Source organism: Camponotus floridanus, unplaced genomic scaffold (genome assembly GCF_003227725.1).
Source record: "Camponotus floridanus strain SB8 unplaced genomic scaffold, Cflo_v7.5 scaffold19, whole genome shotgun sequence".
Lineage (NCBI taxonomy): Eukaryota > Metazoa > Arthropoda > Insecta > Hymenoptera > Formicidae > Camponotus > Camponotus floridanus.
In genome coordinates this window covers 1,754,133-1,768,793 of record NW_020229314.1, presented here as the reverse complement: position 1 = coordinate 1,768,793, position 14,661 = coordinate 1,754,133, and the positions used below count along the sequence as shown (strand labels likewise).

Sequence of the window (14,661 nt, the reverse complement as noted above, 5' to 3'; positions counted from 1 at the left end):
GTTTTTGAAAGAAAAGGGGTGTACGGGTCTAGGACACCCTGTATATACATATATTTCTTTTTTTTAAATTCACATTACGCGCGAAATACTAACAGTGGAATATCTTATTATATAATTATTTGTTATTTTAACTTTTACCCGATAAGTTCCTTTAAAGTGTAACGCTTGGTGAGTCCACCGAAAATCAATTGCGCAGAGCACTTTTACGATGTGAATGAAAAACCTTTTATTTGTATCTCGGACTATCCGGTGGAGTAGATTGCGTATTAGTTCTCTGCTTTGGTCCAGTTTTAAAGGACATCTTTTTTACGGGTCTCGGTGAAATTCCGTGAAGTGTAGTGCTCTCAGGGGGGGTGTCATTGCTAAACCACACTCTGCTTCCATCGGAAACTGAAAACAAATACAAAAATTATTCATTAATTATAATATCGTATAAATTATCGAGAAGCGAGAATATAGAAAATTTTAGCTAGAAAGTAGCTGCTTGTGATATATTAGGCAGATATTTTATTAGAAAAATTAAGCGTGCAATTGAATAAAAAGAGCGTTATCACATATTTCGCATATTGTATATAACTTCCTTTAAAGCAATGTTTAAAACACGGCATATAAAAACATATTTTATGTAAACAAAAAAAATAAATATTTAAACATGCTATCTTAAATGTTCATAGATTGGAAAGATTACCTCTGAATATATTTTGCAAAACTGCCAAACAAAGAGTTGATTAAGAGACACAGAAATGTGAAAGAAAGAGTTTGAAATTTTTATATTTCGTCACACGATATATTCAGCAGATTAAATCTTGCAATTCTATTTGTTACTTTTTTATTATTGCACATGTACAACAAAGCATCGAACATAAAAGTTGGAATCAGGATTATGAAAAAAAGAAAAAATTACACATTTCCATTTTACAAGATATTTACTTCCGAGCAACCTGTAGCGGATATTTCACGGAATATCACTGTCTGAATCGTGATAAGACGATTGTAAGACGTATACTTAACAGACAGATAGAGACGTAGGATACAATGTCAGATAAGAGGCTGTGAAAAAACAGCATCGAAATAATAAAATAAACTAATAATACTACCTTGTCCAATGGTGTTACAAGGTGGATGGGGGTTAGTGGACTGAATTAGTCACCTCTATTCGCACGATTGTCACTGCTCGCTGTCGAAGTGCTGCGCAGACCGGAACGTCCCTGATGCGGATCAATAAGCGCTGCCGCAAGATTTGACGATGCTGTGGATTGCACGCTTGTTGTAGAGCCTGATAGTATATTGATAAAAATAATAATTTTTGTAAATATAAATTATATTACAATGACATATATACGCGCAGAATTTTAGACACATATCTTTCCGCGTATCACGTGTAAAAATCATTGTAAAAAATGAATAAAAATTAGAAAATTAATAATAATTGAACCTTCATATTCTTAACATTTTGTGATTCTAACGGCACATGCACAGAATGAAAATATTATAATCATACGCATAACATTTTCATTCTATATGCATAGTTAAGAGGCAAACGTGAGATAATGAAAAAGCAATGCAAAAAGTTTGTTTGTATAAATTAAACTATACGATAATTATAATACTTTGATTTAATATGCTTTAAACAGTTTATATACCAGAGACAGATGAAGTTCCGCTGAACGGGCTCGGCGGTTGTACCGGTGAGTAAACATTAGCTGCAAACTCTTCGAACGTTGTAGGTTCTTTATGATTTCTCATGACGGTATCGATGGATCGAGCTCTTTCCTCGTAACTGAAATTTACATTTAATAGCATTCAATTCAATATTCTACTCTTTTCCTTTCTCTCGTAATATTATGACTTATGAACAGATTACTTACTAATTTTGATATAATGTAAGCGTAGACCGTTTAGCTCTACTCGCCGCCAATGCGGTCGTTCTTACTAAACCTGGCAATACCTTATCTTCCACGACGCACTCATCGAATAAAGGTCCAAAAAACGGAATCTCCGATTTTCGTGAGATCTGTATTCGATATAGTTTATTTTGTAGTGGATAAATAACTATTAAAACATCGCAAAACTCTGTGGGTATGATGTCTCTACGATAGTCTCGCCAGTGTTCCGACCAGACTATGTGGATTTCATCATTGCCAAGATGTCGCGTCTGAAAGCAAGGATTGTGTGAATATTTTGGAAATATTTCTGATATAAATATTATCGAAAATCGTGTACCTTTTGCAATAAACTTTCGGGACTGTCCGATGGCATTCTCGTAGCAACATGGAAGAGGATTTCGGTGAACGATGTAGCGTAGTATGGCGCGGTAACACCAGATGCTTTGCCGGGCACCAGGCCGCCGAGAAAACCCGTGTGTGATTCCAGTTCAACTTCCCAAGCGAGTCTCGCGATGAAACTTTCATATTCTTTACTGGCAGTGATGTTACTTAGTATGGAGTTCTTGTCTTCTTGACCCTGGCTGACGTAAATCACTGCTATCTTGTGCGTTTCTCTGGATCGTTGGCTATCGAGATTACGAAGCTCACGTACGAGCTTCTCATTTTTCGCCAGCAAATGCAATCTTTTGCGCAGCTCCCAACCGGACAGGCCTAAATGCGAGAATAGAAGGCGGCAGTGATGAAACGGCGCCGGAGGTGGGTGGCACGATGGCGGGCTAACTACCGATGCACTCATACTGAAATTGAGAGAAATTTGCAACATTAAAATTAAATATAATTTAAAGTCTCCCGAAAGTACTTTAATTGCGATCGATCGTTAATCTAATTCAGAAATGGTAGAACACGCAACCTAATGTGTTGACTCCAATTATTCACGTGCTCTTGCTCGGCATTTCTTTGATTTAGAATCGTCGCGATAGTCTCGCTTTCGAGATAGTGTCCCTGGGGTGGATTAGCGGGCGCGTTGAGAGCAATCTCCGGGTTGGTTAAAACTTCTGGACTGGTGTGTCCTATATACTGAAGGAGCTAAGAACATTTAATGACAATTATTAAAAAATTATTTAATAACAATTATTATAAATTAAAAAAATAAGTTAACTTTGCTATAACTCACATCATCCAAGTTGTCCATATCGCTTGCGGCATTTGCAAAAGTCGGTAATATGTGAGGCTCACGATGTCGTATTGTATGTCTAGGTGTACAATTATGAGGTGTAATGACACTGTTCAAGTCGTCCGTATGTAATTTCGCGTTCCAATCAACTGAAATGAATAAGAGATACATTATAATTTGCCTTTTTAGCCGAAAAACTCTCACAACTCGTATAAATTATTATTAATTTACCAGGTTTTGCAAATGGCAATGGTAGATCATCCTCGACAAAGGGTTGGCTGTATAAGATAGAACTGTCCCAAGAAGCTTTTCCAGCGAGATCGCGCAACAAGACCCTGACCAAGGAAGGCGCCGTAGTTAAACCAGCTGTGACTCCTCCACCGGGTGCATCTAATGCCGCCAACTCGACCAGCGACATTATGATCGAATTAGAGAGCATCAAGAGCTGTATATTAGGCGCTTGAAAAATAGCGGAGGACAACTCATCCCCATCGATTCCAGGAACGTCGTCCAACTCGACGACTAGCGACGAGAGACGCGCGGCTCCGATACCCATAGGAAAATGTCCCAGATGATTGATTAAATGCATCATTACCTGTATGTGTTAAGATATCGTATAAATTATACACGCATGTTTATAATAGATTACAATGCTTACCATTTTCGCTGCCAATTGTACAGACTGAATATTTCCTTTGTGAGGCGATTTCGAGGAGGGCACATTGACTAAATTATCCAATGTAATGTTAGGATCAAAATCATCATCATCTTCTGGATTACTCTTAGCAGTTTTCATAAATTCTTTTCCAATTTTATTTTGCACTATATTGTTTAACACCTATACATAATATAAAATTAAATACGATGTAGAAATCGGGCAAAATAATTTACAATATATAAGAAGACATAATATACTAACTGTGAATAAGGTCATCAGAAGAGGTTTTCCTTGAAACACCTGTAATAATACTGTCGGTCCTAAGTGCATAGCCCATTCGCCCAAGCAAAATAGCATCGATATTGTCAATGATCCGCGTCTTTCTCGCGTTGTCATTCGCCCAAGTGTATCCGATAAGATCTAAATATCAAACAATAAAAACTCTCGTTACTCTCTTAGACTAACAAGTGTTTCTTAATATAGAATACATTAGCTGTTAATATACCTGTATTATCTTAGATGGCACATTAGGATACAATTCTAGTAGCACATCGGCTTTATCGCAGAGAAGTAACAAAGAATCACACGCAACCTGCGCAACCGTGACGTGAGATGCCTGAAGACAGAAGGTAGATAAAATCATTAAATATCAATTCTGGACAAATACAGAATATGACTTTTATATAAGAAGATTTTATATAATTCATCAACATCGAGTTAATAACAAGTAAAGAGTTTGCTCATTAGCAGGTATACAGAATGTCAAGGTAAAAGGATACCATTGCAGACTGAAACAGTTTAATTATTACAGACATACATATAGCGGTAGGCCATGCAAAAATCAACGATATCCTCATAAGATATCAGGCAGACATCAGTCCAAAAACTGTCAACATCACATAATAAATGGCCGACACAGCTATTACATTAAGACAAAAAAATTGGTAGGACTACCTGATCCATTAGAGGAAAACAGAAACCAGTTCTGCGACGCTCCGTTCCTTGTATTTGCTGCCAATGACACTCAATGAAAGAGATATTTGCTTTCATCTTACTACTACTATCGCAACACACCTGCTTTTAGCTTAGCTCAAAAATATTAAATAGGTCTTATTCTTAAAACAATATACATTTAAATAGGTTGCAGTGCATCTTATATATTGTTGTTTAACTCGAGATAATATTCCAAGTGCAGATTGTCAAACAACTCAATAAAGAATTTTCTACGTCATGCTCTATATATTCAAAGTTCTACAGGCATTTTTGTTAAAACCAATGCATTTTTAGCTATTTTTGTGATTTCGCATTATCGTCCGTCACAAAGACATCTAATAAAAATTTATAATTTTTACATGGAAAAATTTTCAACTTACTCTAAGTGCAAGAAGAAGAACTGTGACAGCTTCTGGAACTCTTGGATGTTGTGTTTTATAAGACAACTCTTTATATGCAAACATCGCAATACTTGATAAGGCCAAGCATCTCGCAATCCCGGTGGGTTCTCGTCGACAGCTTCGCAAGAGTATCGTTACAATATGCTCCTATGAAACCCAAAATAGGCATAAAATTACAAAAATGTATCATTTCTGACAAGTGATCAATTATGCCATTAAATAAATCATATATAATGATAGCATTACTTTTGCATCTGGACACGTCATAGTTACAATGTCAGGTCCATTTGGTTGTAACATGGGTAGTTTGACCGTTGCAACGGGTAAAGATAACAACGAACCGATAATAGAAACAGCTTCTGTCCTTGGAGCCTGAAAAATGATATAGGTAAAGAATAAACGTTAGATTATTTCAAAGAGAGAAAATTATATCAAAATTTAATACCTCGATGTCTTGACTGCTAAGTATCACAGCAGCAGCATGTATGTAGTCCAGGATTAAGAGACTCGATCCAGGTAGATTCAAACTAAATAATCTGGGTCCTGTGTATTTCACGAGTACATGTAATACTTTATCATCGTTACTAGCGATTCCACTGTGAACAGCGCGATAGAAGAGCGTAAGATGCTGCTTCGGTAAACTGATATCCAACGGCTGCACAGTTAAGAGACATATGAGACGATATGCGGCCAATTTGCCACTTTCATATTTCTCGGGAAGTTGAATCGCCTACAAACAAATACATAGATCAATATTGAAAACTATTGATTCATGTGTGTATTATACTTTGTGTTTTACATAAATGTACCTTGAAGCACCAAGGTGCGATGACTGTCAAAGGTGGAATCAATTCTGGTGCTGGAGGTGTTACTTGATTATCTCCGGATACTCCTTGGTTTAAACGTATCTACATAGAAATCAGATAAATAATATAATTATTTTAATATTTAATATTATTTAATATTTTAATATAATTATTTAATATTTTAAAGTAGTCCTTGTTTTTTCTTTACCTTAATCAATGTTTGTGTGAGTTGCACGAGATAATCCATTACTTGGCCATGTAAAACAGGATCTTGAATATTATTGACATCCCCTAGTGCCGACAGCATACGTCGCCATAAAACAACAGCCACATCTGGTAACCATCCACGTACTCCTCCACCTGCCATAACTGATCTCCTTTCAGATGCATCATTTGTATCTGTAAAACAATAATATCTGTTAAACAGCTATGTATGTGTATATGTGTACATATATATAATAAATTTATTAAAATTTCAACTATATAAATGTATACAAGATTTAAATTGAATTAAATACTATTAAATACTATTAAATTGATAATTCATAATTTATAAAATTGCCATATGCACAATCAAGTTTTATATCTTCTAATGTTGTGCAACAAGAAAAATTATTATAAGCTCAAAATTGTTACAAGCTTAATATTTAATTCAATGGTATAAATCCACAAAGCAGAAAACTATATATTTGAAAAGCAGAGGCTTCGATAAAGAGAATTTGATTGATGCTTCAGTATCATTTAGAACATCTGGCCTTTATTATTGCACGGGCGGACACTAAAGCGTAAGGTATTATTAATAAAACATTCGATATTAATATGAGATGTTATAAAGTGGTTATTAGTGTAAGACAAATATATAACAAAACAATTTTTTGGAAAATGTCCAAACATTTTATAAAACAAACTTGTGTACGTGTTCGTTTGTAATATTACATAAATATTATATATAATGATAGACCATACATACCGATACTGCTACCATCAATATTTTCTATCTGTATGGGGCTATCTTTGTTGCTGTCGACGCCACTGCTGGGTGTCGGCGATGGGCATCGTGGTGACGGTGGTTCGCTATCGACTATAACAATGCTATCCAAAGATTTGGCACGTCTGCTGGGTAACATCTTCCGACTGGTCGCCGATGACGAGCTGCTTGATAGTAACCGCGCCATGTCTTGTTCTATCGATAGGGGGAGTACTGCGCGTGTGGAAATTGTTCGTACTTAATCAAACAAGAGTAGGACAGACACTGCGGAGATGTATTTGAATGTATTGTTTAGTTAAAATCAATCTTATGAACGGCATGTCACAATTGAATATTAGAACAAGCGACAACAATGGGCGCTCAGTTACAAATGTGATAGATCTATGAGAAAGAACGATGCGAAGATTACTGTTTCGTCTGTCTGCTAGGTCCGTCTGTTATGGTACCAGAACAAGTTATTTTTAACTCGGCACGGTCAGCGTCAAAGCGAAAGAAAGAAAGGGACACGGTTATAAATAAAACTGCGCACACAAACACAGAGGGCAGAGATATAATTTCGAAAAATAAAAACCAAAAACTGTGTTAACTGTGCTAATTTTTACTTACCGGGAATGCCGCTGTGCATTGTATGCGTACGTTGTCTGTGCAATTTTGTACGAGTCTTGCCGTTGTATATAGTGTTGTCGCTCGCGCTGCGCGGCAACGGTCGCACTTTCCTCATGTCGCGTAGAGGATGATCTGATAAAAATCAAGAAACTCTTTTGTTAAATCTTATCTTGCGTGAGATAAAGTAATGAGATAAACTAAAATATATATATATTTTTTCTACACCTGTGATGCTTTCTTTCGGTACAGCACTGTTCTCTTGATCGACACTGCCTTTTCGAGGTGGTTGTACGCTTCCTGTCGATGCCGCACGACTTCCGACTCCGCGTCGCTTTTTTGATTTTTGTTCGCTGAGTCTATCCAAAGGTAGATCGTTCAAGTCCAAGTTGTACACGTGTCGCGCCAACACTCTCGTTAGCGTGTCTAGAGTTTTCTATATAAAAAAAAAAACATTATTTCACAAGTTTCACAAATGAGAATTCGCGATATATTCGTCACTTACTTACCGCCCATTCTCGAATCAGCTCTTCCCATTGTGTTAACGACGTTAACACTTCTAGAAACTGGTCCCACAATTGCGTAGAAATAACCACGTTTAAGTTAGCCTTGATCCATGTAACGATTAAAGTTTGGAATATCGCAGGAGCAAGTTTTCCGCCGATAGTTTCTTGATGTTTGCGACGAGATGATTTCTCGCTCAATACGAGCGATGTAATTTGAAGTAACACTCTGATAGAGCCAAGAAATCGAAATTAATCGTCGCGAACAAATTTAGATCGCGAAAAAGAAAATTGAAAGAGAAAATAAATCGTGAATATACCTAAGTAACTGTTCCCAAGTTGCTGGTTCCAGTCTGGAGTGCATAACAACATAACGATATACATTTAAGACTCTTTTACAACTGTCCGTTTGTTCTTCGAGTAATGTTGGAGACGCATTAGGTCCCGAATTCTCTAAGAAAAATACGTTTGATGCTTGAGTGATGAAAATTTGTAAAACATTCTGCAAGCCTGCTCTAATAAATAAATTTTCCCGATGTATAGCGCCAAGATAAGAATCGTTTCTTAATCTTGTCTGTCGATAACTTTCGGAAGGACTCTTTTCCGTTTCATTAGCATCCTTTCTTTGACTCTCTTCTGAGTCCCGATCTTTATGAGTGTCCAACGGTTCCAACATAAACGGAGGGATTTCCTATAAAAGTATATCGAGATAAAATAATTTATACACACAAATTTATATATGAGATATATTATTTTAGATTGTGTTCACAGAACTCACGTTCATTTGAATCCAATCTTTATAAACGGCAATAGCTTTTCTTATAGCTACTGCGTGATTAAAATCCAGGAGAAACGCTTGTCTGTACAATTCGTGTACAAAGTTCACATTATCTCTATTCCCATATAAAACCTCTCTGACTAACATAATCGCCGAAACGGTATTGTCTTCTTGACTCTGACTATCTTGCTGAGACATAGTTGATTCGGGTGATAGTAAATTTGAGTCTGTAGAATTTTGAGTAACAGATACACGGCGTAATTCTGATTCGACATTTTCCTCATTCGGTGTTGTACTATAGATTTTGATAAGAATTAAAATTACATGGAAATATTAGAAAATTGTGCGGAAATATCATATATTGCAAATAGATTACCTTTGTGAAAGGTGTGCAAAAAGTCCATCTTTTCTAACATGAGTAAAGCTTGCGATCCATTTGATTACTGCGACTTTACAGAGCACATAGTTATTCTGATTTTGATTCATCGGTTTCCGCATTGTAGGTAATTCCAGATTAGGTTTGTAAAGCGAAAAATTGTCATCGAATTCCGGACAAATGTGACGAAGATACGTTGCTTTGAAACGTTCTAGCAAAAATTGAAAAGTTTTGTATTGTCGCGTAGATTTATCCCGCCATTCTATTTTCACTACCTGTAATTAATAATTAATAAATGAATAACTTTATTAAGTAGTAAATATCAAAAAATAATTATTATTAAATAATCATTTTTAGTGAAATATTTCTAAAGAATGACAAATGAATAGAGTACCTGAGTGACCATAAATTCGAGCAACGCTTCCAAAAACCTAACAGTCTCATTATCGAGCGGCTTTTCTCCGCTTTGCGGTGGTAAGATAGGTCCGCCATCAACTTGGCTGATAGGACATTGATTTGATCCATTGTCATGAAAAGTACTCTGTCCAAGTTGTGTATCGTAGAATTCTCTCTTGTCTTTCTCTTCCGAATTAGCTGTCTTCACGAGTTTTTCTTTCTTGCCCTCTGTTTTACGATCGCATTTGTAAGGCGACGCTTGATGCGGTGGAAATCCAGGCACCAAACTGGCAAACATCTGATGTATATGCTCGGGAGCATTTTCGCCAAGGGCTTGATACCACAAAACAAAGTATCTAAAACATTTATATATGTTAAATATATAAATACATCATTTTAAATAAATATATGTAATATGCTTTGAGAGATCGATTACTATGTACCTTATGGCTTGTCTACGAAGTTTCCAACTATTACCAGGATGTAAGAGCTTCTGCAGAATTCGTGCTAAACTATGACACTGCCATCGTCTGTTGAGCAGCTCCGGAAGAAGAGTTAAAACTTTTTCCAGAAGCTGCAATACTTGTTCTAACTCCTCTCTGTGTGCTTTATGCACTATAAACAAAAAATAGACTGTTCTCTATCTTCAAGTTATATAAAACACATATTTCTAGAAAATATCATAAAAATAAAACAATCAATGTGAGAACGTTATTTGCACAAATTTTTTTATAATTGTATAACTCAATCAAAGAAAATTATAAATTAAAAGAAATAATTATAAATTATAATTAATAATTAAAAATTTTTAATTATATCTAAAAAACCATAGAATGTAATAAAACTTCTAAACTAAGAATAATATAATATATGACTTACCAATATGGAAGGAAAGCTCTGGCAGCAGAATGGAAAGAAATGAAAGAGATGATAATAAAGTAATAATGTGTGAGTATTGCATGGTTAATAAAAAAAATTTATTATAATTTTAAAAGCAATGAGGTATATTATATGTTTAATGTTAAGTTGCATGTGATATAATTATATGATATATACTTTAGTATGAAACTTTTCAAAGTTATATAGCGATAAGAGATAGCTTTTTTAGTACTTATATTATTTTAGTATCAGTTTTATCTTCAACTTACCACGTTGTCGAAGATTTGCTTCAGCAGATACGAAACAATCATACAAGATGAAGTACACATGGCTGAAGTTACCCTCAAAAAAGCCCTTTGCCTCATCAGTATCCACATTTTCTTCAATATGAAAATATGCATATATTAATACATGTTTCTTGTATAACATATTATGAAATATTTAAAGGCATAATCTATATTAATTGAAGAACTGAAATAAGGAAAAGAAATGTTTCTCTTTCATGACGTTATGTGCCTTAAACAGAAAAATGTAGAAATGCTATTACATCATAACTGGTATTGGACACCTGTACTTATATAGCAATTTCTTTTCCTTTTCCTTATATGTTTATTATGAAAGGAACAGACAGATATGGCATAATTACATATTATGACATTCCAGACATAAATAGAATAAAAATGAAATCACACCAAATAATACAATAGAAATATTTGTTCCGTAAATATAATAAAATATTTACAATATCTATAAAATATTTATATCCATAAATATCAAAATTATATATGAAACATTTAAAATTATAGATAACTTATCAGCAGTTTAATAATCAAAAATAGAATAGAGGGACACGTATAGATATACGAAACTTGTATTTATATAATTCCATATATAAAGATACATGAAACTAGTAACAACAATGTAACTTTAGCTGGAGATGGAGGCCATAGAAGTTGGTCAATGTGGTCATGCGGTTTGGTGATTAGATACTGACTATCTTTCATAATATTGAGAGACCACAATCTTATGACTGGATTAAATTTTTTTTTAATTAGGACACGCAAATATGATGTAAACCATATTTCTTGCAAAAATCCAAGTATAAAAATATACTTATTTCTTGTTTTTGCTTTTAAAATTGTCAAATATTATATGAAATACATTTTGCATTTTAGAAAATTTCTAAAACATACATATCTTAAAATTTGACATTGTATATGTAAAGTACATAATATATGCGTAATATATTTTTATAATACTGTTGCATTTAGAAAGAGAGATTCATAAAAATTATAATTTTAAAATCCTTGTATTATTGTTACTTAATAATTAATTCAAGTATTCTATTTTAACGATATCCATATTTTTCATGTTCTTAATATCTTAAAGTTAGATGAATTTTAACGATAATAAGCAAATTATATTTCTCTTTTAACAACAAAAAATAATATTCACTCTCCCAGATTCAGATAAGCGTACAGGGAGTGAAAAGTGTCACTTGTCAAAGAATACGATACAAAGCCAAACAAGTATCAACACTTCCTCGTATGAAAAACATCGTTAGATTCCACTTTAAAGAGGCCTCAATGAGGGTGTGGGAGTAAGCTAACTACCAAAGGTCAACTCTTACACACATCACACGATCATCCTCTCTCAAGACGAGCTTCAGCGATCGGTCGCCGATTATTCGCGACTTGGAGTAAAGCGTGGAGAGATTAGCCTCCTCACCTAGCACGATCTTGAGGTGCTTGAATCGCGTCGCACTGTCCTTCTTAACATCCTGGATTTTGAGCGTCGACTTCTTGACGTCCACATGAAGTTTCTTGCTGAACATGGTTCAATGCGAGCCGCCGGCGGCCGCGAGGACAGGAACAACCATCGACACGACGGCGCCCAGGAGATGGTCCACATCGATAGCGATGCCGATTAATTGACTAACGCGCTATCATCCTGCCAGCGACGCGAGGCGCCAGCGTGCATGGCTCAACCTTTATCACGTCAAATCGGCGTCGAATTTCGCACACACACCTCCGATCAGATGTACGTGACGGCCATCTTGAGAGGTTGCGCGTCAACGATGCGCACGGTACCTCGGGGGGCAATGACATCATCCGTCATCCAATTTGCTCGACCGGAGGGATCGACAGGTATACAGTATCCGAGGAAATTAGAATTGACAATTGTAACGATCGTTGTGGATTCAATTGTCAAATGTCGCAGGATTATCGTAAGATTTATTTTCTTGTTTTTCTTTCTTTTTTTTCCTTCGAACTTGAGATGAGGTTATAATTCTCCGAGTTAAAATTCCTGGCGCTTCTATTTATAACGTTTTGCAAAATATTTTGACTGAAAATAGACGATGCACGAGGTAAAAATATTTACCGTTTATTTGTATTATTTGTTATTCGTGTAACATGAATCGCGGATCAAAATTTTGAATTTGCCGCCAATTCTTCGAGATAAAATTCATTTGTGTTATTCACGTGTATATATTTAATTTAAATAATTATCAGATTTTACTTATAAAAGGGAATGTTATATTTAGTCTTATGAAAAACAAGGATAAACGACGATGCTCAATTTCTAATAAAAAATAATTATTTACCGATCGAGTAGTATCTGTAACCAGATCAATATTCGATGTTACTAGACGTCAGTTTGCACGTGTGGCTGCACTTGAACGAGCGGAAGTGACGTCAGTTGGCGTAGTTATATCAAATTAATCGTACGCGCTTTCGCGCGATTTCAACATGAATTTATCGGAAGACGAGAGTTTATCGGAAGATGAGGAATCTTGTATGAAATTCGTATTTGTTAGAGAAGAGAATACAAGTCGACAGGAAAAGGTGAAAGCGTTCTGGAAATTTTTAGACGGTCAGAATTGCTTGCAACCTCACAAAGGTACGAGATAAGATACATCTAAATAATTAGGTTATTATAATATATTCGGCAAAATGTGTTTTTTCACTTTACTATATGATATCTGTCATCATTTGTAAAAGATTTAATACGTCATAAATTTCATAAATTGTGTTATTATAATGTAATAAAAAAAACATGTATTTAGAGTTATAATCGATTATATATAAAGTTAATAAGATATTGCATGCATGTGAGTGTGTGTGTGTGTGTGTGTGTGTGTGTGTGTGTGTGTGTGTGTGTTGTGTTAAATGTTATTTCTTGTACAAAGATATATATCAAAAACTCCGTTATATATTTAAACAAGAGGTCCTTTATGTCAAATTCATTTTTATTTTTGTTATATAAAATTATCTATAAAAGCAGAGTGAAAAATTAATCGAGAATATAAACTAATCATAAGATGAAATATGTTGTTCCAAAGGTACATTGGAGCATGAATCGTCGTTGGAAGCGGAATCGCCGGAATCGAGTGTGGATGAAGCTATGAAAGAAAAGGATATTTGGCGGAAAGGCTTGAAGGTCTTTCAACAACTCGGCCTGGATAAGACTGCACTCGCGGCTGATAAAAGATGTCGACCCTGTCAGATGTACAAAACGATTCGGTACGATTTGTTAAAACGACTTAATTTATTGAAATGAACAGCTCGAGATCATTTCTTTTCAAACGATCGTAGATGCGAGGATCTGGCCGATACCGTGACGCAGCCGTACGAGGAATTGAACGCCGACATGAAGGCTTTCGACGAGCGTCAGAAAAGTCGTGACGCGAATCAAGGCGAAGCACCTTATGCCGGAGATAGATTAAATCAATGCAACTCCTATTATGCAAAAACAAAAAAATAATCGTTGCTTACACATCGGCTAGTATCCCATGAAACGCATCCGACGATTCCGTCAATATTTAATTTCTCGATTTCAATTTTAAATTTATAAATCAATAAAAAAAATACACACGCGTTTATCTATAAAAATTATCGCGCGATTTTTTTATTATAAAAAAAATATAATATGTTATAAGGAATTTTCAAACACATTGATCATACGATAGATAATGTGCAAGATGTCTCGATATAACATATATCTCACTCATGATCACACGTTTTTAAACTGCTCGAAAATAAGCAATAGATCAGTCGATGGCAGAAATTACAACGTTTACTCGCGACATACGAAGGCCAAGCTCCGTTTCGAGATTGTCAGTTGTTTAATGGAATTGGACCGGGCCAGAATATAGATGAGTAGGGTAGCGCACATTTCTCCGGGTACTGTGGTGGTGTATCGAATTTCCTTAGTCCTGG

At 35.2% G+C, this 14,661-nt stretch overlaps 2 protein-coding genes across 7 annotated transcripts; one reads left to right on the top strand and one right to left on the bottom strand.

Annotated features, from left to right (window-relative positions):
* On the bottom strand, positions 1-12,487 carry LOC105248212 (probable Rho GTPase-activating protein CG5521). Of its 6 annotated transcripts, none has more exons than XM_020026555.2 (29): positions 12,170-12,487; positions 10,711-10,821; positions 10,442-10,459; positions 10,006-10,177; positions 9,561-9,918; positions 9,167-9,441; positions 8,791-9,085; positions 8,333-8,703; positions 8,019-8,241; positions 7,738-7,945; positions 7,513-7,644; positions 6,889-7,101; positions 6,127-6,317; positions 5,922-6,020; positions 5,558-5,842; positions 5,359-5,484; positions 5,092-5,259; positions 4,673-4,729; positions 4,224-4,334; positions 3,980-4,138; positions 3,719-3,898; positions 3,292-3,655; positions 3,061-3,209; positions 2,797-2,972; positions 2,224-2,683; positions 1,869-2,155; positions 1,644-1,780; positions 1,151-1,276; positions 1-390 (listed from the first exon to the last, which is right to left on the bottom strand). In XM_020026555.2, the coding sequence occupies exons 1-29, from the start codon at positions 12,273-12,275 to the stop codon at positions 227-229; spliced, it is 5,721 nt and encodes a 1,906-aa protein (XP_019882114.2). In that variant the 5' UTR covers positions 12,276-12,487; the 3' UTR covers positions 1-226. The 6 variants fall into 6 exon arrangements, with proteins under 6 accessions (XP_019882114.2, XP_019882112.2, XP_019882116.2 ...); XM_020026553.2 differs by having other exon boundaries at positions 6,889-7,119; positions 12,170-12,486; XM_020026556.2 differs by having other exon boundaries at positions 211-390; positions 1,098-1,276; positions 6,889-7,119.
* A 36-nt stretch (positions 12,488-12,523) lies between these two features.
* LOC105248211 lies at positions 12,524-14,239 on the top strand. The gene is made up of 4 exons (XM_011252870.3): positions 12,524-12,668; positions 13,092-13,342; positions 13,785-13,965; positions 14,038-14,239. The coding sequence occupies exons 2-4, from the start codon at positions 13,192-13,194 to the stop codon at positions 14,204-14,206; spliced, it is 501 nt and encodes a 166-aa protein (XP_011251172.1). The 5' UTR covers positions 12,524-12,668; positions 13,092-13,191; the 3' UTR covers positions 14,207-14,239.
* The last annotated feature ends 422 nt before the right edge of the window (positions 14,240-14,661 follow it).